The sequence below is a fragment of the Eleutherodactylus coqui genome, chromosome 1 (genome assembly GCF_035609145.1).
Source record: "Eleutherodactylus coqui strain aEleCoq1 chromosome 1, aEleCoq1.hap1, whole genome shotgun sequence".
Classification (NCBI taxonomy): Eukaryota; Metazoa; Chordata; class Amphibia; order Anura; family Eleutherodactylidae; genus Eleutherodactylus; species Eleutherodactylus coqui.
The window spans coordinates 76636104-76662186 of record NC_089837.1 but is presented as its reverse complement, the minus strand read 5'-3'; the positions used below and the strand labels follow the sequence as shown (position 1 = coordinate 76662186).

General features: G+C 44.3%; 1 protein-coding gene across 3 annotated transcripts in view; it reads right to left on the bottom strand.

Annotated features, from left to right (window-relative positions):
- The window catches only part of KIDINS220 (kinase D interacting substrate 220), a 137639-nt gene that overhangs the window by 56974 nt on the left and 54582 nt on the right, over positions 1-26083 (bottom strand). For all 3 annotated transcript variants that reach the window (XM_066597533.1, XM_066597516.1, XM_066597525.1), the window contains exons 18-22: positions 24736-24876; positions 21911-22154; positions 18987-19075; positions 14628-14772; positions 12901-13063 (exon numbers count right to left, since the gene is read on the bottom strand). In XM_066597533.1, coding sequence (XP_066453630.1) covers positions 12901-13063; positions 14628-14772; positions 18987-19075; positions 21911-22154; positions 24736-24876 — 782 coding nt within the window. The remainder of the gene's footprint in view (positions 1-12900; positions 13064-14627; positions 14773-18986; positions 19076-21910; positions 22155-24735; positions 24877-26083) is intronic.

The window sequence follows — 26083 nt, the reverse complement described above, 5'->3', positions numbered from 1 at the left end:
AACTAGAGATGAGCAAGTATACTCGCTAAAGGCAATTGCTCGAGCGAGCATTGCCTTTAGCGAATATCTCCCCGCTCGAGACAGAAGGTTCGGGTGCCGTCGTGGGGGAGCGGTGAGTAGCAGCTGGCTGTCAGCAGGAGGGAGCGGGGGGAGGGGGGGGGGGGGGGGGGGGAGAGAGAGATCTCCGATCCGTTCCTCCCCGCTCTCCCCCGCAGCTCCGTGCCCGCTGACGGCACCTGAACCTTCCATCTCGAGCGGGGGAATACTCGCTAAAGGCAATGCTCGCTCGAGCAATTGCCTTTAGCGAGTATACTCGCTCATCTATAATATTAACCTTATTCTGCGGGTTGCTACAAATGCAGGGTTCCCAAATTTATATGGTTTTTATGTTTTACTGCTTTTAGAATTATTTTTTTTATATTGCTTTTTGTCACCATATTCTGAGACCCATATTCCTTTTTTGTGGGGCAACCTCTAGCTTTGCATGAATAAAAAGGTGAGCAAAGGGTAGTATACACCAATTTCTCTTTAATAGGTGGGGTACTCAAAAATCACAATGCTAGCATTGTGTTTTTTTGGATATGCATTGTATTTTAGTAATTCTGACATTTATGGATACAAAACATCAAATACATTTAAATTTTTATTATATAAAACGTGGGGGAAAAAAGCACTCAACTTATTTTTCAAATATTTAAGAATTTTATTAAACATTTTGCTGCTTTTGGTTCTCATGGGGAACCCGAACTTGCGATCACTTGATCAATATGCTGCAATACCTATGTATTGCGGTATATTGTGTATTTCAATGTTAATGTATTTAGCCCTGTCACAGGCAGGGCTTAGTAGACTACAATATATGGCAGCTCTGGGAGTTTCACTAGGCATTAGACTGCCATGTGAAGCCATCAGCAGCCTGAAGTCACTAGGAGGGGTGCCCCAGCTAGCTGCTTAGTTGCTGCAGTTGCAATCTAATTAGCTAAATGGCGTAAATCTGAGCTAACTCCAATCACAGTCACTGCGGGCAGTTGCCAACTGTTTCAAAAAGGCAGATTTATGACGAGTGGTCGCTAGCAAATTGAGGCTGGATTCACCTGTACATTTTTTGCAGGTTTTTGAGCCAATCACAGGAGTGGGTCCAAATGGACAATAGGAAAAGTATAGAGAAGATACTTTCACTTTTATATCCATTCGTGTGTTTGGCTCAAAAAATGATTTAAAAAGCTACCAGATTTTATGTGTTGGTAGGTTTATAAGTAGAGGGCAGAAAGAAGAGTATCAGATTGCACAGTTTTTGTAGTCTGCAACTGATCACCATCCTGGGTGCGGCATGTGCTACTGTTGATTAATTTGGAGGGGCGCCTGTGCTTGGTATAAATGACAAGAGTTGCATTGTTGCTGTAGTGGTGGTGAGAGCAAGCAAGTACTCATGGTTGAGTGCAGCTTGAGTTGCAAACCACGAGACAAGCCCCGAAGCCTGCTGTAGAAGAGATAGGGTGCAGTCTGACAGTCCGGACCATCAAGCTGAGGCAGCTCTGGTTCTTGACCCATCCATGGAGCCACACCACACCTGCTGAATATGCAAAAATGGTTTAACTTGATAAATAAATAAAATAAATCCTGTTATTTGTATAGCGCCAACTTATTTCATAGCGCTTTCAAGTAACTCATTACCCCCACCAAGCTGAGTACTCATTTTACCAGCCTCGGAAGGATGGAAGGCTGAGTCAACCTTGAGCAGGCTACTTGAACGACAAGAGGATTGAACCCACAGCCTTCAGGTTATGAGCGAGAGCTTAGGACTGCATTTCTGCTGCCTTAGCACTCTGCGCCACACAAGGCTCTGTTAATCCCCATAGAAGCCAACAACGTCGTGCAGCATTGCTAAGTAATGAAACGGCATTGTAACATTCTGAAACAGTGTATCAAGTTTAAGAGACTGTACCACTGAGTCAGCTGCCAAGTAAACACCGTTCCTGTTCATCACATTATGAGCTCCGTATCTTAAGCTACCTACCGCCCTAGTAGATTCCCACATAGGTAAAATCCCCTGGTGCATGCACCAAGTCACCACTAACTCCTAGGGTGACGTCACATGTTTTTGAGGGATGGTTTGCCATTCCTTTCCCCAAGATTCTCATATGCCTGTAAGGAAATTATACATCCCCATAAAACCCACAAACACGCTATAGCTCTCTTCCAGCCCTGTAACAGTTTGTGCTGTCTGGATCCTTTTACACAGAACCTTAACCCTTTCCAATCCAATTTGTATCCTGGTTTTCCTACGGGCTTACTCTTTTTCTGCCGTTATACAATGGCGCTATCTGCTGGCTAAAGCCAGTACTGCATAAGGTGACACGTTGGATAGGCTCCAACAGCAGAGAGGCTGGCAATATACAGTAAGAGAACCCCGATGGATGTCTTCCAACATCGGATCTGTGCTGCCTTAAAGGGGTTGTCCTGCGCCGAAACTTTTTTTTTTTCTCAATAGGCCCCCCGTTCGGCGCGAGACAAACCCGATGCAGGGGTTAAAAAAAAAAAAAACGGATAGTACTTACCCGAATCCCCGCGCTGCGGCGACTTCTTACTTAGCTTGCTAAGATGGCTGCCGGGATCTTCACCCACGGTGGACCGCAGGTCTTCTCCCATGGTGCACCGTGGGCTCTGTGCATTCCATTGCCGATTCCAGCCTCCTGATTGGCTGGAATCAGCACACGTAACGGGGCGGAGCTACGAGAAGCAGCTCTCTGGCACGAGCAGCCCCATTCAGAAGGGAGAAGACCGGACTGCGCAAGCGCGTCTAATCGGGAGATTAGACGCTGAAATAAGACGGCACCATGGAGACGAGGACACTAGCAACGGAGCAGGTAAGTGAATAACTTCTGTTTGGCTCATAATTAATGCACGATGTATATTACAAAGTGCATTAATATGGCCATACAGAAGTGTATAGACCCACTTGCTTTCGCGGACAACCCCTTTAAATCATAATGTCTTCAGAGGTCAGACAACGGATTGGAAAGTGTTAAGTTGATCGCATGATCAACGATGACAGAGTTCGCTCATGCAACCCGTTGATACAGGCAGACAAATCGTTTGCACGTCGTTCAGTACCAGCGAATATGAACAACTCAATGATCGCTCTTCACATGCGGCAATGTGCAAACAACTATTTTCATACCTGTATAAAATGAACAAACGGAAAGCAAACATATTCTCGTTAGTCGTTCAGTCACTGGCCAGATCCACACTGAACGATCAAAATCGTTCAAGCCAACCGTTTCTGGAACGCTAATTGTTCCGTGTAAAAGGGCCATAAGCCCCCATAACTTGAATTACCTATGAATGGAAATGTTGCCCGGCTTACAGGATACAATACGGTCCACCACACGGCGTTGCGCTATCCCGTAGGGACTTAGTGTGCTAATATAACAGACTACAAGGACGATAAAAGGGATTATCATCCGTTAACACTGCCGCACCAGTGGCGATCTATTCTAGACTTCCATGTCTGCATCCCTTTTTGCTAAACGAATGTACAAGTGATTGCCTAATTCAACATCATATACCTAAGGGATGTTTGATAAGCATCAAAAAAAAAGAAAAAGGACAACGCAATCTAAATAGTTTATGTATGTAGCAAGAGGACTAAATCAAGTGCAGTCGCTGCGGCGCTCCTCGGCAGACCTCCGGGCGCAGGCTTTATCTATTAATCCCAGTTTAGAGTTCTGAGCAGCGAGAGATGTCATCGCACGTATCTGCAATCTATTACTAAGTGTTTTGCCTGCAGGACAAGGCTAGCGAGTGTTCACAAGGCAGGAGTGAAGGGCAGGGACAGGACGGGGAAGAGACGACAGCGGCTGCAGCAGGATTTAACTATCCACTTTAAACACTGTCATTTCCCATCTGCTCCGGGCAAGAGGCAAGGAGGAGCGCAGCAGACCTGCACAGACGGAGAGTTTATATTTATTTATTTCACTAATGCCTCTCAGGCCCGAAATCCACAAGAAAATCCTGGATAAACCTCTTATTCGCTCATTAAAGTAACTCACGGGGATATTGAGATTCCACGGAGCCCCAGCAACAGTACACACAAAAATAAAATAAAGAGCCAATGTGAGCCGTGCGCAGAAAGGAAACCATGTGTATGGAGATAATCAGACTCGGCGGAGGGACCCCCGGTGGCACTCAGCGCCCCCCTTCATGGCACGGTGCAGGGTGTATAGGACCAGGTACATGGAGCTGCTGCAAACCCTGTTACTGAAGACCCATGGCCGCCTTCATGGCTTATTCGCATGGGCGATTTTCCCATCCGTGCTTGCGACTGACTGCACACTCACCCATCACAATCAATGAGGCTATGAAGGCAGGATTTGTTTTCTGATGGTGTGTGTATAATAATTCTTAGATTTTCTATTTTTTTCAAATATATTTATTATGGAAAGAAAAAAATGCGACATGCTTTGGTCCGATTTCTCAGACGTCAGTCACTTAAGTCAATAGATGCACCACGAAAAAACATAAAAAAAAAAACCAAAAAAGAAAACTTAATTCTTCACAGATCCTTTTTAAGCAATGCCAGAAGAAAAAAATTAGGCCTCTGTTCATTTTTTGTACGCAAGAGAAAAAACGTAATAAATTACTCACGGAAGTAACAAATGGATACTCAACGCATATGAATGCTACATGAATTAAAGGGGTGTTCCAGCGATGGAACTTTTTTTCAGTTTTCACCCATCTACTGGATCCTGAGAATGTTGGACCTGCGTCCCCGATATTTCACAGTTCAAGTTACAGTCTCCCATTTCTGTAGTGTAGTAGATAATAGAGCCGCTGGTCGCACATGTGCAGCATTAGCTCCATTCCTTTCAATGGCGCCGGAAGATAGTCGAACACAGCGCCTGACTATCTGCCTGTGCCTTTCAGAGGAAGGGATCTACTGCTGACCAGCGGCTTCATTCCCCACTACATTACAGAAAAGGTAGACTGCAATTTGGACTGTGAAAAATGGGGGATGCAGGTCCCCCATCCTCGGGATTGGTGGTGGTCTCAAAGGTCGGACCCCCAGGGATCTATCAGTTTTCACCTGCCTAGTGAATAAGCAAAAACTGAAAGAAAAAAAACAAAACAAAAAAAAAAAAAAACACGCCCCATCACCAGAATACCTTTTTAAAATTGGTTTGCTTTTTATGGCCAAAATAAGCCCTTCTGTGTTTTTACACAAGGCACATTGATGCAAAATGATCTTTTTTAATCAAACTGTTTTAGCCATTTTTGGCGTTGGCTTTAGATTAATAGTGAGTTTTAAAAAACAGCTGACTTTTAGGGGGGGAATTTATTAAAAGCGATTGGTCTTAATCTGCAGCCTGTTGAAGGTAAACTTACCAAATGTATAAAGACACAGGGAAGATGAAAGCACGAAAACCAGAATGTGGCACACACTTAGAAATTAATCACAGAATCCAGGCGGGAGCCGACTTCTTTTATTCAAAGCAGTGAATGTAAGGCGTTACAAAGTAACAAAGCCAGCTTGTCTGGTGAAGCCATTCCCTAGGATCACCACCACGGCACTATTTGCAGAGAAGCCTCTGGGGTGCGCCATATTTTAGTATCAAGTGTATTAAGGAGGCACAAACCTTAATACGTTTGGCATCTTGGGTGATCTGTGCCCCATAAACTGAGATCTAAATCAATTCCGTACCGTTGGAGGTTACTGTTATGGCAACTTAGTGTCTCTGAATATAGTGGGGTCACCGGCAGCCCCATTTCTCCTCCTAAGCCCCACCCACTTGTAGCTTTCTTTTTTCCTTCTTTTGAGTGCATGGCGTTTTTCACTGGATGTGCAGCGCTCTCGCAGAGAAGTTCCTCTTCTGCTGGCACTATGGACTCCCCCACCGGCGGTGTTTCACCATGTTGGCTAATAGGCACAACCAAGAATCCAATCAGTAGCCTGTTGTGTTTTACCCCAGCCAAACTGAAGAGGTTGCGCCTCGAAATGAGTTTTACTGCTAGCTCTAAACTTTGATCCAATAAAAGACGACATTCATTCACTCCTCAACCATCACGTCCTTTTGGAGAGTTGCACCTTTTTAGCCACTTCTCATATTTTGCATGACCTCTTACATTCGGGTTTGGACTGGCTGGCAGCACCTCCTTATATGCAACTAAACCACAAACCTATCACGGACATGTGCCCCTAGAACCACCACCAGGGGGTTGCTCCTCCTCTCTTGATTTTTTTTCCAGCAAACTTATACAAAAAGTGCACCTTTTTGAGTGTTAGGTGCATCGTGCGCCGGGGAAAAAAATACTAAGCCCAGCGTTGGAAATGTCAGGCTTAGTAAATGTCTCCATTGACTTTAATGAGTCCGAGTTCCGTCAGTTTCAAACTCAGATGTTGAAATTGTCAATTTGTAAAAGCTCTTATAGTGAGAGCAGGAACAATTACTAATAGAAGATTCTTGTGAAGCGGCTACAGGCTCCCCGAGCACCACCCGCAACTAACAGCAGAGGTCAAGACTGATGCGATTCATTAATGTGTTCCATAGCCTGTATGTAGTTTTACAGCTCCGCATCTAGATTTAGTTATACCGCCCAGGATTGGCTTCATGAAGCCAGAATTATATCATTTATTAAAGCTTACGTCCGTAATCATCAGCAAACATATCCCCTATATAGAAGTGCAAACAAAAATAACCCTTAGACCGTGTTATTATGGGTGCTACTTTAATCTGATACAGCCAGTTTCTCATTCCACTTCAGATGAACATAGTGCATTTCACCGCTTTCCGATGGACACCGAGAAGGAATTAGAAGCCGCAGGTAGCACACATGAGCTCTACAAGATCGATCTGTAACTGCAGGAAAAACTCTTCAAGTTGTAAGAAGCTGTACAAAGAGCCCAGATCTGAAGTTTATCAGAACTGTACAATACTGCCATCTGCTGGAAACCTGGGTGTTAAGCTTGATTTTTTTTTTTTTTTTAAAAAGGGCCACTCGGGTGATTTTCTTTTTCCACTCATTATGTAGCTAACCCCCCAGCATATATCAGTGAGGTGGTGTTACCTTGGTTAGGTATTCCTCTCCATCTGTAACTCCTGGTCTCTTTCTCCTCAGTTGTTCATGTGATCTCAATTCTGACCAGCTCACATTTACTCAGGGTTATGCTGTCTGAAACTAGTCAATTTCTCAGTCTATATGATAGTTACATGGACTGTACCGCAGAAACTGTCTAGAGGGGGATACAGGCAGTCCTATTACAGTTTGTGATGATGATCACACAGTTGTAATAGAGGAGATCACAACTCACCCTCCTGATTGTACACGTATGGTCTGTAGCTTATTTAGGTGAATATAGAAGATAATGATAATTAAACTATCCCCAGCAGGCAAAAAGTGTATAGCCTCAGCTAATGCCATGCTTATGCATCATGGAATAGATGGGAAATCAAACAGTAGGCTGCACCGAACGGAACTGACTGCACTACGCAGAGGAGACCTCCACAATGTGACAGGCAATCAGGTGAGAGGGGCAGAGTTGGAAAAATGTGTTTTCTCCAGAGCGGCCCTTAAAACAAATGCCAGTGCCCATAAGTGGAGGCTGAATGTCTTAAAGAATGACCTTCTGTGGTTATTAGAAGGGATCTTTGCATGCATTTTTCTAAACCCTCAAATAGGTTAATAAGGGACATTTCAAGCTTGTCTAACAGGACGCACGTGCGATATATGAAAAACAACCACATCAAAAGGAGAAAAAAAAGAAAAAAGGCCATGTACAGATGGAGCGGATTTGCCAATTATTTTCCATCCAGACACTGCACAGATAATCCCTGACACTTAGGGCTCATGCACACGGACGGATTTTTGCAGCAATGTCCGTACATAGCATACAATGGATCCGTGTCCTCGCCTAGCAACTGCGCGGGGAAATCTGTACTACACATGTACGCCGGCGGCCCATCCACAGTACAGAAGACAAATACGCAGGGTCGCTGGGAGGGGGCACGGGCGGATTCCGTGCGGGAGTCAGTGCACGCCCGTGTGCAGGCAGCCTTACAGTAGCAGCAAAGTAGATGACATTTTTAAAACCACATTCACATGCTGCAGAAAAGAGGAGCACAGAAATTCCGGGTGGAAATTGACGTTTTGTTGAAATGAAAACGACCACAGGAACGCCGGAGAGGCGACAGCAAGACCCCCCAGAAGGGAATGGAGACAGTTTCTCTTCTTTTTGACTGATTCTTCTCTGAAGTCTTGCTAGTGTCCTTATGACTTCTGGCACCATGAGATACTACCTGCACCCCGATTAGGTTGCAAAAAGGTTTGCTACATCTCGCAGCGCAGTCTAAAAAGCATAGAGCAGATAGCAGGACACAGGCCATTACACGCGGGAGGGCTGGTAGGGCATCAGGACTGGGAGAACAGGAGCACTGCCAGCGCCCTACAAAATACCCTCCAACGGGCTGCGGGTCTGCACAGTTCTGACCAAATCGTCAAAAACAGACTCCATGAGTCGTGTAGTGGAACCTATGAAGACAACTCAGGACTGTCCAGCACAACTGCCATTCAAGAACACCAGAATTGGTAGGCCCCGCCACCGGTCCTCTTCACAGGCGAGCGCAGGTTGGCACCGAGCGCGTGAGAGTCTGGAGACGTCAAAATGATGAAGATCATAAAAGATGCAATGGGCCACCCGAGTGTCTCCTTAAGGCTTGTAAGCAGTGTATGTTCCAAAAAAGAAACTGCCATTTCTAAGGATTATCTAGAGAAGAATATTCTTCTGTCTAGTCCAGTAATACAAAAGCTGTACATATGTAGCACAGAGCGGTTTAGTAAGGTTATGTTAGAGCGGGTGCCTTTTTTTAGTTGGCAGCTTGATAAGATTTGTGGAATTAAGGTCCCTAATGTAAATCTGTTGCCCTATTTAAAGGTAAAAGACCGGACTGAACGCATTTCACATAGCCCAGAAATAGCGTTATGCTTCAGGTGGGCAGAGAAACGTATCAGGCCTAACCTAGTCCCTTCATCAGGGGATCATTGATCAATAAATCTCACATTCATTATCATGCCCAATGACCAGATCAATCCCGAAAACAGCTAAAGAGCTAACAAAGCTACTAAAAGCATTACTGGCACATTCTCCTTCATAAGAAGTGGGCCTCACTGGACAGACGGCATTTCTTGTCATCTCAAATGACTAAGTAGACCCTAGTAAAGCACTGAGGGGAGTTCAGACCACCCCGCACTGCGGTGACAGCTACCCTAGCAGGCACATTTGCCGTCACTTCTACCATTCCGGTGCTACTCTACGAAAACCCTTTTCTTTTTTGTCCTCTTTTATAGCGATCGTTGGTAATTATTTCCCACGTCTGTTTTCGTGCGATGTTCGGTGTAGCATTTAGGGCTTTTACCCCCTAGCGTATCTTTAACGCTGCGATATCGCTGCGTTTTTTTCAATGGGACTTTCTAATGTTAAAATAGCATCGCAAAAAAAAAACAAAAAAAATTTGTGATTTTTGTGCAATGCGATTTAAACAATAAAAAGTCCCATTGAAAAAAAACACTGCGATATCGCAGCGTTAAGAAAAATACGCTAGTGGGTAAAAGCCCTTAGACCAGCTTCACATCTGCCTTAGTACCTGTGGTTAGAGGTTCCACCACTGATCTGGCACAAAATGCCGGAAGAAAAAGCAAACAGTGCTTTTTTTTTTCTGTCTAAGAGCTGGGCAACCGAGTGGAAGTGAAGAGACCGTATTATAGTCAATGGGGGCTGCTTGGCACTGTTGGGTTCTGTCCTGGGACGGAGCCATTCGGCCATGGGGAATCCCTTTTCCTGCCCCCCGAATGGAGTAGGAAAGCAGAACCGCCCAATAAAGGTATGAAGCCACCCTACACCCCTGAAAAAAAAAAATCACAACCACGGCCCCAAGATGCAAGGATAGCTTCAGCGGTCCATACAAAAGCAGGAGTCAATCTCCCTGACAACACAGAAATGGAGAACGCCCCTCCAGCAGACAGAACATTCTGGAGAAACACTAGCGATATGGCTTTTGTGTTAGTAAAAAAAAAATAAAATAAAATAAAATAAACATTTTTTGATAAATGAACATTTCAGGGTTGTATTTCGAGTTCTCCAGGGCCCCAGTGAGACCATTAACATTATAGAATATAAGGAATATATCAACATGTTTATTTCTTGTATTTATTACACGTTTAAGCCCTTAAAGGGGCACTCCAGTATGTCCTTTGTTATTCATTATGCAACTATCCCCCAGTCTATACAAGCCGGCTAGTATTACCTTGTTTAGTTACTCCTCTCTATCTGAGACTTCCTGGAGTCCTCCTCTTCAGGTGGTCCTGCGACCTCATTTTGATCTCCTGGGAATTACTTGGCTTTATGTTCTCTCAAGTAGTCAGTTTTTCAGTCCCTATTATTCTTGTGTGATGATATTACACGGACTCTACTGCACAAGCGCTTCATAGGGAGGGACAGAAGCTATCCCAGTAACTGCTGACGATTAGAGGCTCCTGTCACAGATGTAACAGCTCTCGACTGTATACTTAAGTCTGTAGCTTATTTAGAAAGTAATGATAATTACACTGTCCTCCCAGCAGACAGAGATGGTACTAGCTTTAGCTGTTTATGTGACGCTGTGCTGATGCATCATGGGAGTGTTAGCAGACCATAGAGAAAGTGAACAAGGAGAAGTCTCTGCATAAATGTTATCAGGGTGCTGCACTGCATGGAAGAAGTGACTGCAATATACATAGAAGATGTCTAGAGTGTAGCAGGAATTCAGGTGAGGGGGCAGGGATAGAAAAATGTGTTTTCGTTGGAGCGGCCCTTTAATGATGAGCCATAATTTGGAACCTAGGGCTGCAGCGATCTTTTTCTCCAATGTTCGAATGTCTTATTGACTTACCTGTCAACTTAACCAACAGCCTGTTTGCTGTGAGGCGGGTTGTAGGTTTTATTGGTACAGTCATTGGGGGTATATATGAGGTTTTGTTTAATTTTTTTTTTTTGGGATGGGGTGGTGGTTTAGAATAAATAAAAATGAAAGTTTAGAATTAAATAAAAGTATATATATGGTGGTCACAGAGCTGCTTGCTTCCTGCAGGAATCTGCTCAGTACACAAGTGCACCAGCCTGGCAAACAGCTGAGCAGCGCGAGCCCCGGGCAGCAGACCCTTGTTGATCTATTAACTGGACAACCACTTTAATGAGACATTTATAGTACAGAACATTGTGATCACAGTATTCAACCATCGTATTCTGGGCTACTGAAAAATAAGGAGGCTTTGTTCACTTTAACCAGCAGAAAACACAGATGAACATAAAATCCAATGTTACCACGAAGGCTGTTGTAACACATTCAGGATTTGTCACGGCCAAAGCACATATGGATTTTTCAAAGAATCTGCAGCATTAATCCGAGACAGAGGCCAATGTCACAAGGGCGGAAGCGCATTGACGCCGCGTATTTGTGCAACGAGCGTAGCATATTTCATTGTGCTTTTTGCTCACGCATAAAAACACGCAACCATGCTCCCACTCACTGGAATAGGCAATTACTGATCAAAAAACTCTGTATAAATACATGAGGGGACAATACAAGGATCTCTCCCATGATCTGTTTATACCCAGGACTACGACGGTAAGAAAAGGGCATCCTCTACGTCTAGAAGAAAGAAGGTTTCATCAACATAGAAAGGGATTCTTTACTGTAAGAGCAGTGAGACTGTGGAACTCTCTGCCTGAGGATGTGGTGATGGCAAAATCCATAGAGGAGTTTAAAAGGGGACTTGATGTCTTTCTGGAGGGGAAGGATATTACAGGATATAAATCTTAGGTTAATTGTTAATCTGGGTACACAGCAGGTAGGAACTATTAGGGGTTGATCCAGGGAACAGTCTGATTGCCATTAGGGAGTCGGGAAGGAATTTTTCCCCCAAAAGGGCTAATTGGCTTTTGCTCTTGTTTTTTTTTTGCCTTCCTCTGGATCAACAAAACAGGAGGATAAACAGGCTGGACTAGATGGAGACTGTCTTCATTCGGCCTTACAAACTATGTTACTGTAATTAGTCAATACGTCACCTATCTCTGCGCAGGAAAATAGAGCATGCTGCATATTTTATGGTGCACGAACAAAAACGCTTATGTGAACTAACCCAGTGAAATCAATGGGTTCTATTCACTGCGATAGCAAATATGTTCATGTGACACAGGCCTGAATCTCTGATTTCTGCTAAGAATCTGCATCAACCCTTTGCAATCCAATTTTGGATTCAGGGTTTCCTAGGGGGCTTTCTCTTTCTGCCATTATACAATGACGCCATCTGCTGGCTAGAGCCAGTACTGCGGTATTGGACATGCTGGAGAGGCACCCAACAACAGAGCGGCCAGTAATATACAGCAAGAATACCCTGTACAGCCTTCAATCAGAATGTCTTCAGACGTCAGACAGTGAATTGGAAAGGGTTAATAAAAATGTGCTGTAGATTATAAAATTCACAGCACATTCATTATTGCATGTTTTGCACTGCCTGTGAATGCGGCATAAAACAGCTTATTCACTTGCGCTAACTGCAGAATGTCAGCGTTTTCAGTCAGTATTTAGGTACAAAATCCTCATTAAATCTGAACGTGTGATCATGACCAAAATCCGCAGCTACTGCTTGGTTTGACCAGTGGGGAACGCTCTAGTACTTGTTTCTCTGCCTGCCATTTCTGTTCTTGGATAACAAACAGCAGGACCGTGTTTTATGTAGCATGTAATGTGTACCATTAGGCTTGCAAAACGGACGGATGATAATGAAGATCATAGTACGGATGGACGTGGAACTAAAAAAGAAATAATTTCTCCCCATCTTTAGTAACGCTTGTCAAGATAAACCCACCTCTCGTAAATAGTCTTCAGTGTGGTTTGATCATGGATGGCCTCCGTCTCCTCCAGGTACAGGATCAGCCATGACGTTCTGTACGGCCACTGCTCTGTCAGGTTGATCCAAGATGCCAACCGATCCCAATTAAAAGTAATCTGGTTGGCTCTGAGTAACCTTCCTACAATTTAAACAGGCAAGAAGAAAAATACAGATTAGTAACATAATAGAGCAGCAGCAGAAAATCATTTTACACAACATCCCAACATCACATCATTAGTATGGGAAGGGAATACATATAAATGAGAAGAAAACGGTCTACAAAGATCCAATAATAAGCAGGGATTCTAAGGATGGGGTGGGGGGGATATTAACTTTTTCCACAAGACTTCTGCTCTATTCAGCAATTCCAGCAACCTGATAGGTTGTTTGTTAAATCAGCCAACCAAAACGACCAATCACTATGAATCAGCCAACCAAAACAACCAATCAGGTTGCTGGAATTGTAAATCAGCCTACCCAAACAACCAATCAGGTTGCTGGAATTGTAAATCAGCCTACCCAAACAACCAATCAGGTTGCGAATAGAGCAGAAGTCTTGTGGAAAATGTTAACCTGCTCAGTCGTTCTCATTGACTTATACAGCGAACGATTTCTCATTTGAACGAGCCGACGAAGTATCTGCCTGTATAAATAGGTTGCACGAGATCGACAGCGTTCCCTTGCTCAAACAAATTGGCAGGTCTAAAAACAGACCCTTAGGGCTCTTTCACATGAACGGTTTTACACCGCCATAAACAAATAACCAGCGACCGTTGGATTCCAATGCATTCAATCAGATGGCCGATTATTAGCTGCGTAAAAACATACGGCTGTTGAAGATAGGACATCGGCGGCTGAATATGCCGGCTGATGTTTTGACGCGTTCGGAAAAGACTGGTCTTGCCCTATCTCTTGGCCACGATCAGCTGGCAGCTCCCATAGGCTTCTATGGGAGCTGCTCTTACAGGAAGGGGAGGGAGTTTAGCAGTGGCTTGCGTTGCTGAACTATATTAGCTGGCTCTATATAAAGAATAAAGGCCATGCTGAGCATTTCTCCCGGCCAATGGAATCCTTGGCTGTGGCGTGTATACTCCACACCAGGCCATGTGAATGAATGAGAAAGCGCAAATTCTATCCGTGACTTGGTCATGGCTTTCTATTGCGCATGCAATTTTTAGTGGCGATGCAGCTAGTGCAATATGGCAACGCTCGTGTGAAAGAGGCCTCAGGTTGGGTTTACACGTTGCAGTACTGTACAACCACTCAAAAACTGCGCACATTTTACAGCACACTGCTGCTGCTTTGCATGCCTTTTTAAAATATCTTCCACTTGTAAAAATGTGCAGCCCCCCCCGGCGGTCAAAACTTCTGACATGTTCCCATGACACAGCAGAAGTTTTTCAAAATCACGGTTACACTTTAATGGCCAATTTTGGCGAGACCAGCCAACCATCTAATACATGGGAGATCTCAGCTTTCCTCTGCTGTCAGATGCAAAAGGTTGGACATGTTAAATTTTAACTTGTGCAATCATCTTCATCTCTGGAAGACAACGCCAGAAGCGTGGGCAGCGTGCCCATTCAGAACAAGTGCATGCTAAGCCAACCTCTACCTCAAGTATTGGCCCTGCGAAGTATATGGCCATCACAAGGGTATTAATGGCTCATTGGACTTTACAGTTCTTCGCTTCCAGTCGCCATTACCTGTTACTGATACAATATTCAGTAATCGTCTCATCGTCTGAGGGCTGATGTCACTGAACCAGTCTTCTGTCACCAGCAGTTTAGTCAGATCGAATGACATCTGGCGAGTGATCGTGCGCTGCATCTGCCGTCTTCTATATGTATCCTGGAGAAAGAAGGCACCGAATTAAAAACCATCATGGCATCAGAACAGTCTACAGACACATCTACTGTCATATTCCCATGCGCAAGTTAAAAGCTTTCATGCTTTCCTCTTAAACCATTGCACTGAACCAACCCAACCAACTTCAAGGGGCGGTGATCCGGGGATTATTCCGAATGCCAGATTGGAGTTGGGAAGGAATTTTTCCTCCTAAATGGTGAAGATTGGTTTCTACCTCATTGGGGTTTTTTGCACTTTTTCTGGATCAACATTGGGAGTAATAGGCTGAACTGGATGGACTTACATACTAGGTTACTATGTGACCCCTTCTCTGGCAGAACACTATCTGGTCATTCATAGGCTCCCACAGAATATAAACTTAATGGATACTTTATTAGACACCAGCTTTCTCACAATTTAACCCTTTCCAATCCTGGTTTTCATAGGGAGCTTACTCTTTTTCTGCCGTTATACAACAGCGCTATATTCTGGCTAAAGCCAGTACTGCATGAGGTGACACATTGGATAGTCTCCGACAGCAGAGAGGCTGGCCATATACAGTAAGAGAACCCCAACGGACGTCTTCCAACATCGGAGCTGTACAGCCTTAAATCATAATGCCTTCAGAGGTCAGACAGTGGATTGGAAAGGGTTAAGCTTCTCTGTGAGGAATTTAGGCACATGCTCACGGAGTCAAGCAAATTGCAGCCGCATACAACATTGGTGCTGCAACTTATGTGTCCTGACGTGCAATTCGCTGCTCCTTAGCACGGATGGGCTATAACAGCAGGCGACCAGTTCAAGCGGCACTGTTGCCTAAGAGAAACAGAAAGCTAAGGCTCCAACTGGCAGAAGAGAGCAACAATTGGACAACTGAGCAGTGGGAAAAACATCTCCTGGTCAGATGAATCCAGATTTCTGTTGCACCGTGCTGAAGGGAGGTCAGAATTTAGCAAAAGCAGCATGAATCGATGAACCCTTCCTGCCAGCTGTTCACAGCAGATTATAGTATCTCCAGTTAATCTGCAACAACTGTGGGAAACTCTTTTGTCCGCATGGGCCAATACTCCTGCAGGAGGATTCTATCACCTAGTGGAATCTATGTCACGATGAACTGCAGTGGTTCGGAAGGCCAAAGAAAGTCCAGCGTGAAACTAGATGGGGGTCTCTAATAAAAAAGGACATTCAGCGTATATAGAATTATATCCAGTCCACAATGCAATTAGGAGGACGTAGCCTATGCAGACACTGAACCAGCAAGTAGTGCCAGGGAATGTGAAGTCAGAGACTGAAGAATTGTGAAATGATACAAAGATCATCACAATATAAGGAAAGTGGTGTATTTGCAACATAACATCTATTTAAAACTATTTAACACCTGTATTAAAAAAGTTAGGCATTAATTAGTGCAGAGGGGTTGAACACTCCCCTACCCGTCAACATCCATTTCTACCTGGGACTACAAATAAGTCTCTTTAAATAAAGTCTGGAAACGAGGCTTTCTTTTTCTGAAGTCTTGGGGTTTTCTTCACTTCATTGCCACAGAAACTCAGCAGCAATATTTGTCAACCCAGCGCAGCTAAGAATCTCTGGTTACGCGACCTACCAGGGTCGGATTCTGGCGAGGTTGACAGATCTCTGAACTTCCCAGATGTGACATAAGTAAACCAGGTTATAATGTATACAGCATGACCGCTAGCCCAATAGGAAAACAACCGGGTGTTTTGTTAACTCCTTAGTGACTGGCCCATTGCAAGATCCATAACTCGTCATAGGAGGGCTTGCTTCTTATGGGATTAGTTGTAGTTTTTAATGGCCCCCCTCTGGAGTACATATGAGGTTTTGTATAGCCTTTATTAAACTTCTTTTGGGAGAGATCGAAACCCGCCCTAACTCTTCTCTGAATGTCTGTCATTGTTTTCTGGGTTTGTTACAGCATTCATCATTCGGTAAAAACAACATGATCATTTTCTAGATCAGCACCATTGGGCCGGGGTAACACGAACAGGTCGGATTCTGCAGCGAATGACTGCGGCGTCTCAATGTTAATTGCGTATGGGCTACAGGTCAGACAGCCTCCATTGACTTCAATGGGAGGCCGCCCGTACGGAATTAGCGCCAAAATATAGCATGCTGTGATTTTTCTTCCGCTCAAGAAATCCGCAATTCGGATCCGCGAGTATGAAGGAAAAAAAAAAATTTCATGCCTTTCAATGCCTGCGTTTTGCCATGGATTCTCCGCGTGGACGGCAGACGCGGTTCCCGCAATTAGAATTCGTCTGTCTGAGACCACCCTGAGGGCTCAGTCACACGGACATTTTTATGCGCGTAAAAACGTTCATACGGTGTTCATCCCAAAAAAATAAAAATAAATAAATTCACACCCACAAAAGATAGAACATATGGGTGGCAATGGACATGGGCACGCGGTTTGTTTTTTTTTACGCGAGTAAAAACGCCCGTGTGGCTGAGCCCTTGATGTGATAACACCTTTATAAAGGGGATTAAAATTTTTTTTTTTAACTTTAGCACAATAGAAACACATTTTTAAAGAAAAACAAAATCTCCATTGCTGCGTTCTAAGATCCAGAACATTTTTATTTTTCCAGCACCGAACTGTGTGAGGGTTTAATTTTTTTTCAGAAAGAGTTGTAGTTTTTACTGCTATGATTTAGAGGTACATTCGACTTTTAAATTACTTTTTTATTGAGTTTTTTGGGAGGCAAACAGAAAAGAAAAAGCAATTCTAGCATTACGTTTTAACACTAATTGTAAGGCCTTCACCAAGTGAGAGAAACAAAAGATTTTCATTGTTTGGGTGGTTATTAGAGATGAGCGAACCTACTCGGCCACGCCCCTTTTTTGTCCGAGCGCCGCGATTTTCGAGTACTTCCGTACTCGTGCGAAAAGATTCGGGGGGCGCCGTGGGTGAGTGGGGGGTTGCAGCAAGGAGTGTGGGGGGGGGGGGGGGGGGGGCAACCCCCGGTTCCCCGCTGCTACCCCCCAGCTCCGTCATGCCTCCCCCCGCCCCCCGAATCTTTTCACCCGAGTACGGAAGTACTCAAAAATCGCGGTGCTCGATTGAGTAATTACTCGAAACGAGTAGGTTCGCTCATCTCTAGTTATGAATGTGTAATACCCATTATGTGTTGATTTTTGACCCTTTCCAATCCAGTGACAGACCTCGTTCCCCGCATAGCTCCGCTGTTGGACAAGGTCCGAGGCATGTTTCTAACACTATGCAGAATGTCGGAGTTCTCTTCTGCATAATAATCCGGATCTCTCCCCTTTTAATCTCTCACATTTATGTGTGCGTAATTTAAATATTAGTTCCCGCTTAATTAAAAAAATTTGTTATAAAATCATCATGACGGATCATTCTTATGTGCGTCTGTTGAGTAATTCCAAAGAATCCACAATGCTCTTTCCCACCCAAAATAACTAAGAGCTGGGGAGTGTGCGAGCGGCAGGGAAATTGGATTGGAAAGGGTTGAAAAACAACAACAACAAAAACTTTACTTGGTATTTTTATCCATTTCAAAAAGTTTCAGTGGGGAAAAAGAGGTTTGTTTTTTTTAAATAAGCTTTGTTAAACTTTTTTTGACATTATTCTTTAGTCCCTCAAGCGGATTTGATGATCTGATTGTTTGATCGCTAGGATAGTACACCTAATTAATTTATGCAGTGCATTCTACTATGCCTATGACGTAGGCTGAATCATAGGACTAACACAGAAGCCTCTTTCAAACCTCCAGATGCCATAGGAACCCAGTGGTACCTTGCAATTGCAATGGGTGACTAAAGGAGCCTCATCCCCGTCATCTGCTTACATACAGCAGTTGATAATGCTTGTGGCATGCAAGGGGTTAAGATCTGAGGTTTCCCTGATCCTGGTGGTTAGAGCAGGAGCCCGGCTGTCAGCCGGCCAAGTCCGTCAGGAAGGTCAATAAAAAGAGGTTTTGGATGGTCACTACGGAGAGAAATGCCACACTCCCGAAATTTGAAGAGCAAATCCACACCATGAGGCTTGTAATACCAGCGAGACAGACAGGTGTGTTTTATGTATTTACAGGGGCGAATATTTGGTTTTGTTTCTTCCATGTAAAGTCCTTTAGTTCTATTTCGGATTAACCGATTGTTTCTCCCATTCAGCACAGTATCCGAGCGCTTCTAAATGTAATGTCATCTAATTGTAAGACTTATCCTTCTTCTCTTACCCGTCTGTTCAAGGCTGTTTTGCTGCCAAGTTTTGCAGTATCTGCAAGACTGTGCTGAGAGACTCGACGATCCAGATCTTCATGGCCTCCTATGGAGGGAACAAATACACAAGTCACAATGGCGTTCTTCTATAAAACATAAGCGTACAAGTTCTCCGCATCGCCTAAGTACACCGCTTTGTTGCAGACAACGAACGCTCCATATGCAAAACTGCTAATTGCAAATTCTTATCTTCTGAAAATATATAAAAAGCATAGAATGGAAGCCAAGTTATACTGTGCGCCATCTAAGTGATAACCCATCAGCCATCTGGGGAGAAAGTTTGAGGTTAAAGCAGAAACTGAGAGGATGTAGAGCCCATAATGCCTAACACTAATTACCCCCCGCCCCCAGCAGCCCCCCAGCACAGGCGTCTGCCGCAGATACTGGCAGAGGACCCGGATTTCACATTTATTATCACACAATGTTTAAAGGGGTTGTCCCGCGCCGAAACGGGTTTTTTTTTTTTTCAACCCCCCCCCCGTTCGGCGCGAGACAACCCCGATGCAGGGAGGTAAAGAAAGCTCACCGGAGCGCTTACCTTAATCCCCGCGCTCCGGTGACTTCTCTACTCACCGCTGAAGATGGCCTCTTCCTCCGTGGACCGCAGCTCTTCTGTGCGGTCCACTGCCGATTCCAGCCTCCTGATTGGCTGGAATCGGCACGTGACGGGGCGGAGCTACACGGAGCTACACGGAGCCCCATAGAAGACTGCAGAAGACCCGGACTGCGCAAGCGCGGCTAATTTGGCCATCGGAGGGCGAAAATTAGTCGGCACCATGGAGACGAGGACGCCAGCAACGGAGCAGGTAAGTATAAAACTTTTTATAACTTCTGCATGGCTCATAATTAATGCACAATGTACATTACAAAGTGCATTATTATGGCCATGCAGAAGTGTATAACCCCACTTGCTGCCTCGGGACAACCCCTTTAAGTATTTACTCAAGATGCTTGGAGGATGTGTCTGCTCTTCTGACTTGTATCAATACTTGGAATCCTCACGAAATAGTACTGCTGGGGCTTCTTCTAACTGCGCATTGTACTCTTACTCTTCCTGGAAATCTAGGAATACATTTGTCAAGTGGGCACTATAAATGGGGTTTGCCCCTACACACACTCCGTACAGTTCTGTATAGTGGCAGCCAGAACCAGCAGATATTAACCCTTTCCAATCCAATTTGTATCCTGGTTTTCCTAGGGGGCTTACTCTTTTTCTGCCATTATACAACGGCGCTATCTGCTGGCTAAAGCTAGTACTGCATGAGGTGACACGTTGGATAGGCTCCGACAGCAAAGAGGTTGGCAATATACAGTAAGAGAACCCTGACGGACGTCTTCCAACATCGGAGCTGTACAGCCTTAAATCATAATGTCTTCAGAAGTCAGACAGTGGATTGGAAAGGGTTAATGGTTGAGTCAACCGGTGATAGTCTGGTGGGGAACCATGCATTGAAGGACTACTTTTACTGCTGGGGGACAATGACACACAGAGTGACCTATAAAAGGGATAGGACCACTTTTACACTTGGAGGGGGACTAATGCAAAGAAGGACCGCTTTTGTTGCTGCTGGGAGGATGACACAGAGGAACCACTTTGATTTTCGTGGGAGGGGGGGACGCAGAGAGGGCCCAGTATTACTTCAGGACCTTTCACACTGGCAGGTTTCTACTGCAAAACGCAGCAAAATGTGCCATCCCACACCATAAATCTGCATGGATAACTTGCAAATTTGGATGGGGAAATGAAAATGACACAAATCTGCCGGCAATTTCGCATTAAATCTTTCCAATCCAGGTCCTGTTCAGACATTAAGATTTCTAACAGTATGCAGGACAGTGCTCTGATGTTGGAGGCTGTTCTGCACATGTATGCTACAGTATGCAGGACAGTGCTCCGATGTCGGAGGCTGTTCTAAATACGTTACAGTATACAGAGCAGCGCTGTCCTGTATACTAGAACATACATAGGAAGAACAGCCTCCAACATCAAAGCGCTGTCCTGTATACTGCAGTATTCATATGCAGAACAGCCTCCAACATCTGAGCGCTATCCTGCATTGGGTTAGTAACTAGAGATGAGCGAGTATACTCGCTAAGGCACATTACTTGAGCGAGTAGTGCCTTAGCCGAGTATCTCCCCGCTCGTCTCTAAAGATTCGAGGGCCGGCGGGGGGCGGAGAGGAACGGAGAGGAGATATCTCTCCCCCCGCAACTCACCTGTCACCGGCGCCGGCCCCCGAATCTTTAGAGACGAGCGGGAAGATACTCAGCTAAGGCACTACTCACTCGAGTAGTGTGCCTTAGCGAGTATACTCGCTCATCTCTATTAGTAACCTGTCTGACATCGGAGCTATGCAGGGAAATCCTAATGTTGGACGAGGCCCCACACTGGATTGGAAATTGTTACTTTTCAAAAAATTACTAATTAAATCATCATGTCCTTCTGTTAAGTCATTTCAAGCAATTCACAACGAGCTTTACCCACCCAATATAAATAAAAGCTGGGGAGTGTGCATGTAGCAGGGAAATTGGATTGGAAAGGGTTAAAGTCATCATTTAGCGGTGCAGATTTTTGTACGGCTTTCTGCAGCAGCCAATTTTGCTTTATATTACAGAACAATTTCCATGGGAAAGGTCCCTTGGTTAGGGGAAAGGGAAACCATGCACAAAAGGGACCACCATTACTTTTTGGGTAAAAGGCAAGCTGAACTTTAGCATCCGGACCAGCCAGCCTTTAGCTACGTCCCAGGATTGTATGCTGGCTGAGCAGAGACGACATTGGTGCAGATCTATGCAAGCGTCTAAAAGAACAACCCCCTTTTCTGTCTACAGTAACCAATCACAGCACAAAAACGCCTTTGCATTCATTAACAGCACTCACCTATGCTTTCCACCCCAGGTACATCGCCATTGGCAGTGGCGGCCACACACATCTTTTTGGCACTGCTTAGCCCACGGCTGTTCAGGAAGACTGGAAGGTGCACTATATTGCGCATGTAATCGTGTCCATTAATGTTAGAATCTCTCAGAACACTATTAAGATTCTGGTTAATTGCCTTGATAATAATGTGAGGGTCACTAGCAAAGATGGCGATGAAAGGACCCTTCGAAAATAAGATCCGCACCTAAAAAGAGAAAAAAAAACAAAAATTAGCATCCCATAATCTTCTGTTGATTATTTCCGCGACTAATTATTCTCCGTGACAATTTGCTTGTGAATTTAATAATGAAGCAGGACAAAAATAATATGTTCTCCCACTCCATTTTCGTAAACACATCATCATAGGTTAATAACTACGGCTGTAATAAGAAAATTACATGTCATACATTTATTGCTAGACTGACACAAAGATGAACGGCAGAACGTGTTTTATTTGTTCATTAATGAACCATTTTAGTAATGGCAGCAATTTGCATAAATCACATGAAACAAAACAAGTGGTGCTGTGAATAAATTAGATTTCAAGTGCTTGTTTCTAAATTCTCCAGCAGGTGGCGCTGTAACCCTATGTCCGCTCCTGGAAGGTCAGTATGTGCAGCAATGTAATATTCCACTACACTAGGTCTGCCCTATATATCTCCAGTTCATAGACATTAGGAGGTTGCCATCCTATCTCTGTGCCGGGGTGTTTAGGAGGTGCTCCGTCACTCTCTATGACAGCCCTCTGGGCACAGAATCACAAACTAGTTGTAAAAGCCCTAGCAATCGGCTATCATTATAGAGTTAATAGTCGTGTAGACCGTTTGCAGAACCTCCGATGCTGTTAATTATGGCTGTAAAACAGCAGTAATATGATGTATCCGGCACCAGCTACCAGCCCAATTTCACAGCCTGTAATTAAAAGACAATGGGGAATCATTTGTTACCTAGACTTCAGACCTTCCTATATAAATGGGGGAACGTATAATTTATTGTTTAGTACATTAGCAGAGACGCTAACAAGAGATGTGGGCTTACTATAACAAGCGCAGTGTATAAACTACAGCCGTAGATGCAGACGTATAGCGCCGCATACATTCATTGCATCAGATCAATGAGTTGTCAAGATATTCATCTTCCATGAAAGCAGCTTACGCCCAACGCCGCAATCACATGGGAGGATTTGGGTCAGTATTCTTATTGCCCTTCTGCACAGAACGATTACCAATCAGATCATGGATGATACGAATCCTCATTCAGAGTGTCAACAATGCCAGTGCTGAACGATAATTAGTTCGTTTATCATTCGGTCTTTATACCTCCATAAACTGATCTATGACCGACGGCCTGTTCGCTGTGAATGGAGGCGGGCGGCCAGAAGAGATCTCTAGCCCACCTCCATTCACTGAGCGATCATCAGTGTGAAAGCACAGGAGTGAATCGCCCCCGTGAATCCCATGTAATAGGACCCTTAGCTGAATTGAGGAATGGGTTCTAAAGATGACAGGGGTGCAAATCATTGCTTTATACTTTGCTTCTCTTCATGTTCCTCTCCTTATTTTGACTTCTCAGTATTGATGCAAAAGTGTGAAAGCAGTCTAAGGTTTGTTCCCAGCTTTAGGTGCAGACCTGGGGCAAAATAGCTCAGCATGCTGCACTATTGTGTCTGGGGAAATGCCAGGTCACAAGCCAGAAATCTGTTGGATCCCATTAACTATTATGGGCTAAAAGCAGCATTTTCGTATTTCCGTTGTTCGGCTCCTATGACTAAACCAAACACTGTATTTGCACAGGCGAGTGCGAGAAGAGAAAAAAAAAAAACGGAAATCACGCATTCGTAAATCTGCGATGTGTTCACCTTTAGAAAATGCATTGCATCGCTGTACATGTGTCTTTCAGGTACGGGAGATAAAAATAAAATTTTATATATTAATATATATATACACACACACACACTATATACGTATATATGTGTTCCAATAGCTAAAAAAGGGTTAATACCAGATTATTAATTTCTCTCATTGTAGTAGGTGGTCTTTTTAGACTTTGCCAGGTCTTCACTCCTTATAAGGTACTTATTAAAGAATAGAAGGGAAGATGAGCAGAAAAAGATAAACGAACCTGCCCAAATTAGTCCTACAGAACACAGCTTGCAGGAAGATGCAGTCCTATCCTTCTTCATCTCGGCCAAACATAAGACGACACATATAGTCAAACCTCCAGTTTCGCCAGTTTCCAGTTTCGCTGATTGTTCAAGCTAGAATTTTGCCTCTAGTTTCGCCGGCTGGCTGTCATTGGCTGAGAGGGCAGTCACTTAGCCGATCAGAGCAATCTCTTGCTAGGAGGTGAGGAATTCAATCCCCGCCACCAGCAAGAGATGTTTTGCCGGCTTGACAAGTGCCCAGCAGCCACCAAGAAGTTCTGAAAGCAGCGGTGGAGACCCCAACGGCACCTAAAAGATGAGTATAGATGCCACCTGCAGTCCTATGCAACACCACAGATAACACAGTGCTAACACTTAGGACAGTTAATGATGCAACCTGCAGTCCTATGTAACACCACAGATAACACACAGCTCTACATTAGGGTGCTTTGTGGGAATTAAAAACCACATTTATTCTCTATTAATTGTGGTTTGGTGTTTTTTGGAATGTCTAGAACGAATTAATTGGATTTACATTGATTCCTATGAATATAGTTACATTGGTTTCAAGCTTGGCCAACTGCTTTCAGAGGGCTTACAAACAAAACTAGAGGTTTGAGGGCATTAAGAAAGGAATACGTACGGTGTCCAGCATGTGGAGAACCTTGTCCTGCTCGCAGGCATCCAGGCCATCAATGATCACAACCAGTCTGGTCTGGTTCTGTGTAAAGCTATCAATGGTCTTTGCCATTTTAGCCATCAGTTCCACTTCCCACTTCAGAACCTGAAACAAATATTTCAATACAGATAAGCAACTATTTTATAAAATGCTGAACACACAAGTATCAGGGCTAAAAACAGGGCTAACCGACTAACCCTGAAATCAGAGGAAGAATGCATAAACTGAACTGTGTTCTCAAACTACACAAGAGAACATAATGGTTACATGTTGCATACAATTTATATGGTCCTGTGAGACCCGCTTACTATTGGTTATTTTATTTTGATACATACACAAAATTTACTAAAAAGGGATTAACCCTTTCCAATCCAATTTGTATCCTGGTTTTCCTAGGGAGCTTACTCTTTTTCTGCCGCTATGCAAGGGTGCTATCTGCTGGCTAAAGCCAGTACTGCATGAGGGGACACATTGGATAGGTTGCAACAGCAGAGAGGCTGGCAATATACAGTAAGAAAACCCCAACAGGCATCTTCCAACATCGGAGCTGTACAGCCTTAAATCATAATGTCTTCGGACGTCAGACAGTGGATTGGAAAGGGATTAAACATAAAAACAAAGTGCTTAACCCCTTAACGCTCCAGGGTGTACATTTACTTCCTGGGAGCCCATGATTGGCATGAAGGAGGATTGGGGATCAATAGGCTCTATACTAAACGGGTACTGGCTGTTTCTTACAGCTGACACCAACCCACAACAGCTTTGATCAGCACCATGCACTGATGTTAACCTTTTAAATACTACAGATTTAAAAACCCTGATGGAAGTTCGGGGGTCTTGAACAATTCCCCGCGATGAGATTGCAGGGTGCTGTTCAGTTGCCATGCAGCCTTCTGAAAGCCCGCAGGGCTGCTACTGCAGATTTCCTATCAAGCCAAGCCTGTGGCGTGCCTTGATAGATTGCCCATCAGATCGCGGTATAATGTAATACTATGGCATTATTTCATACTCCAGGAGTGTTCAAACCATCCAAATTTTTTGTCCCCCATGGAGGATAAAAAAGGATAACAAAGAACCACTATATACGTAATTAGCATAAATCGTACTGACCCACAGAATAAAGATATTACGTCATTTTTTGCTGCATTGTGTACACCATTAAAGGGGTTGTCCCACGCCAAAACGGGTTTTTTTTTTCAACAGCCCCCCCGTTCGGCGCGAGACAACCCCGATGCAGGGGTTAAACAAGAACACCGGACAGCGCTTACCTGAATCCCCGCGCTCCGGTGACTTCTTACTTACCCGGTGAAGA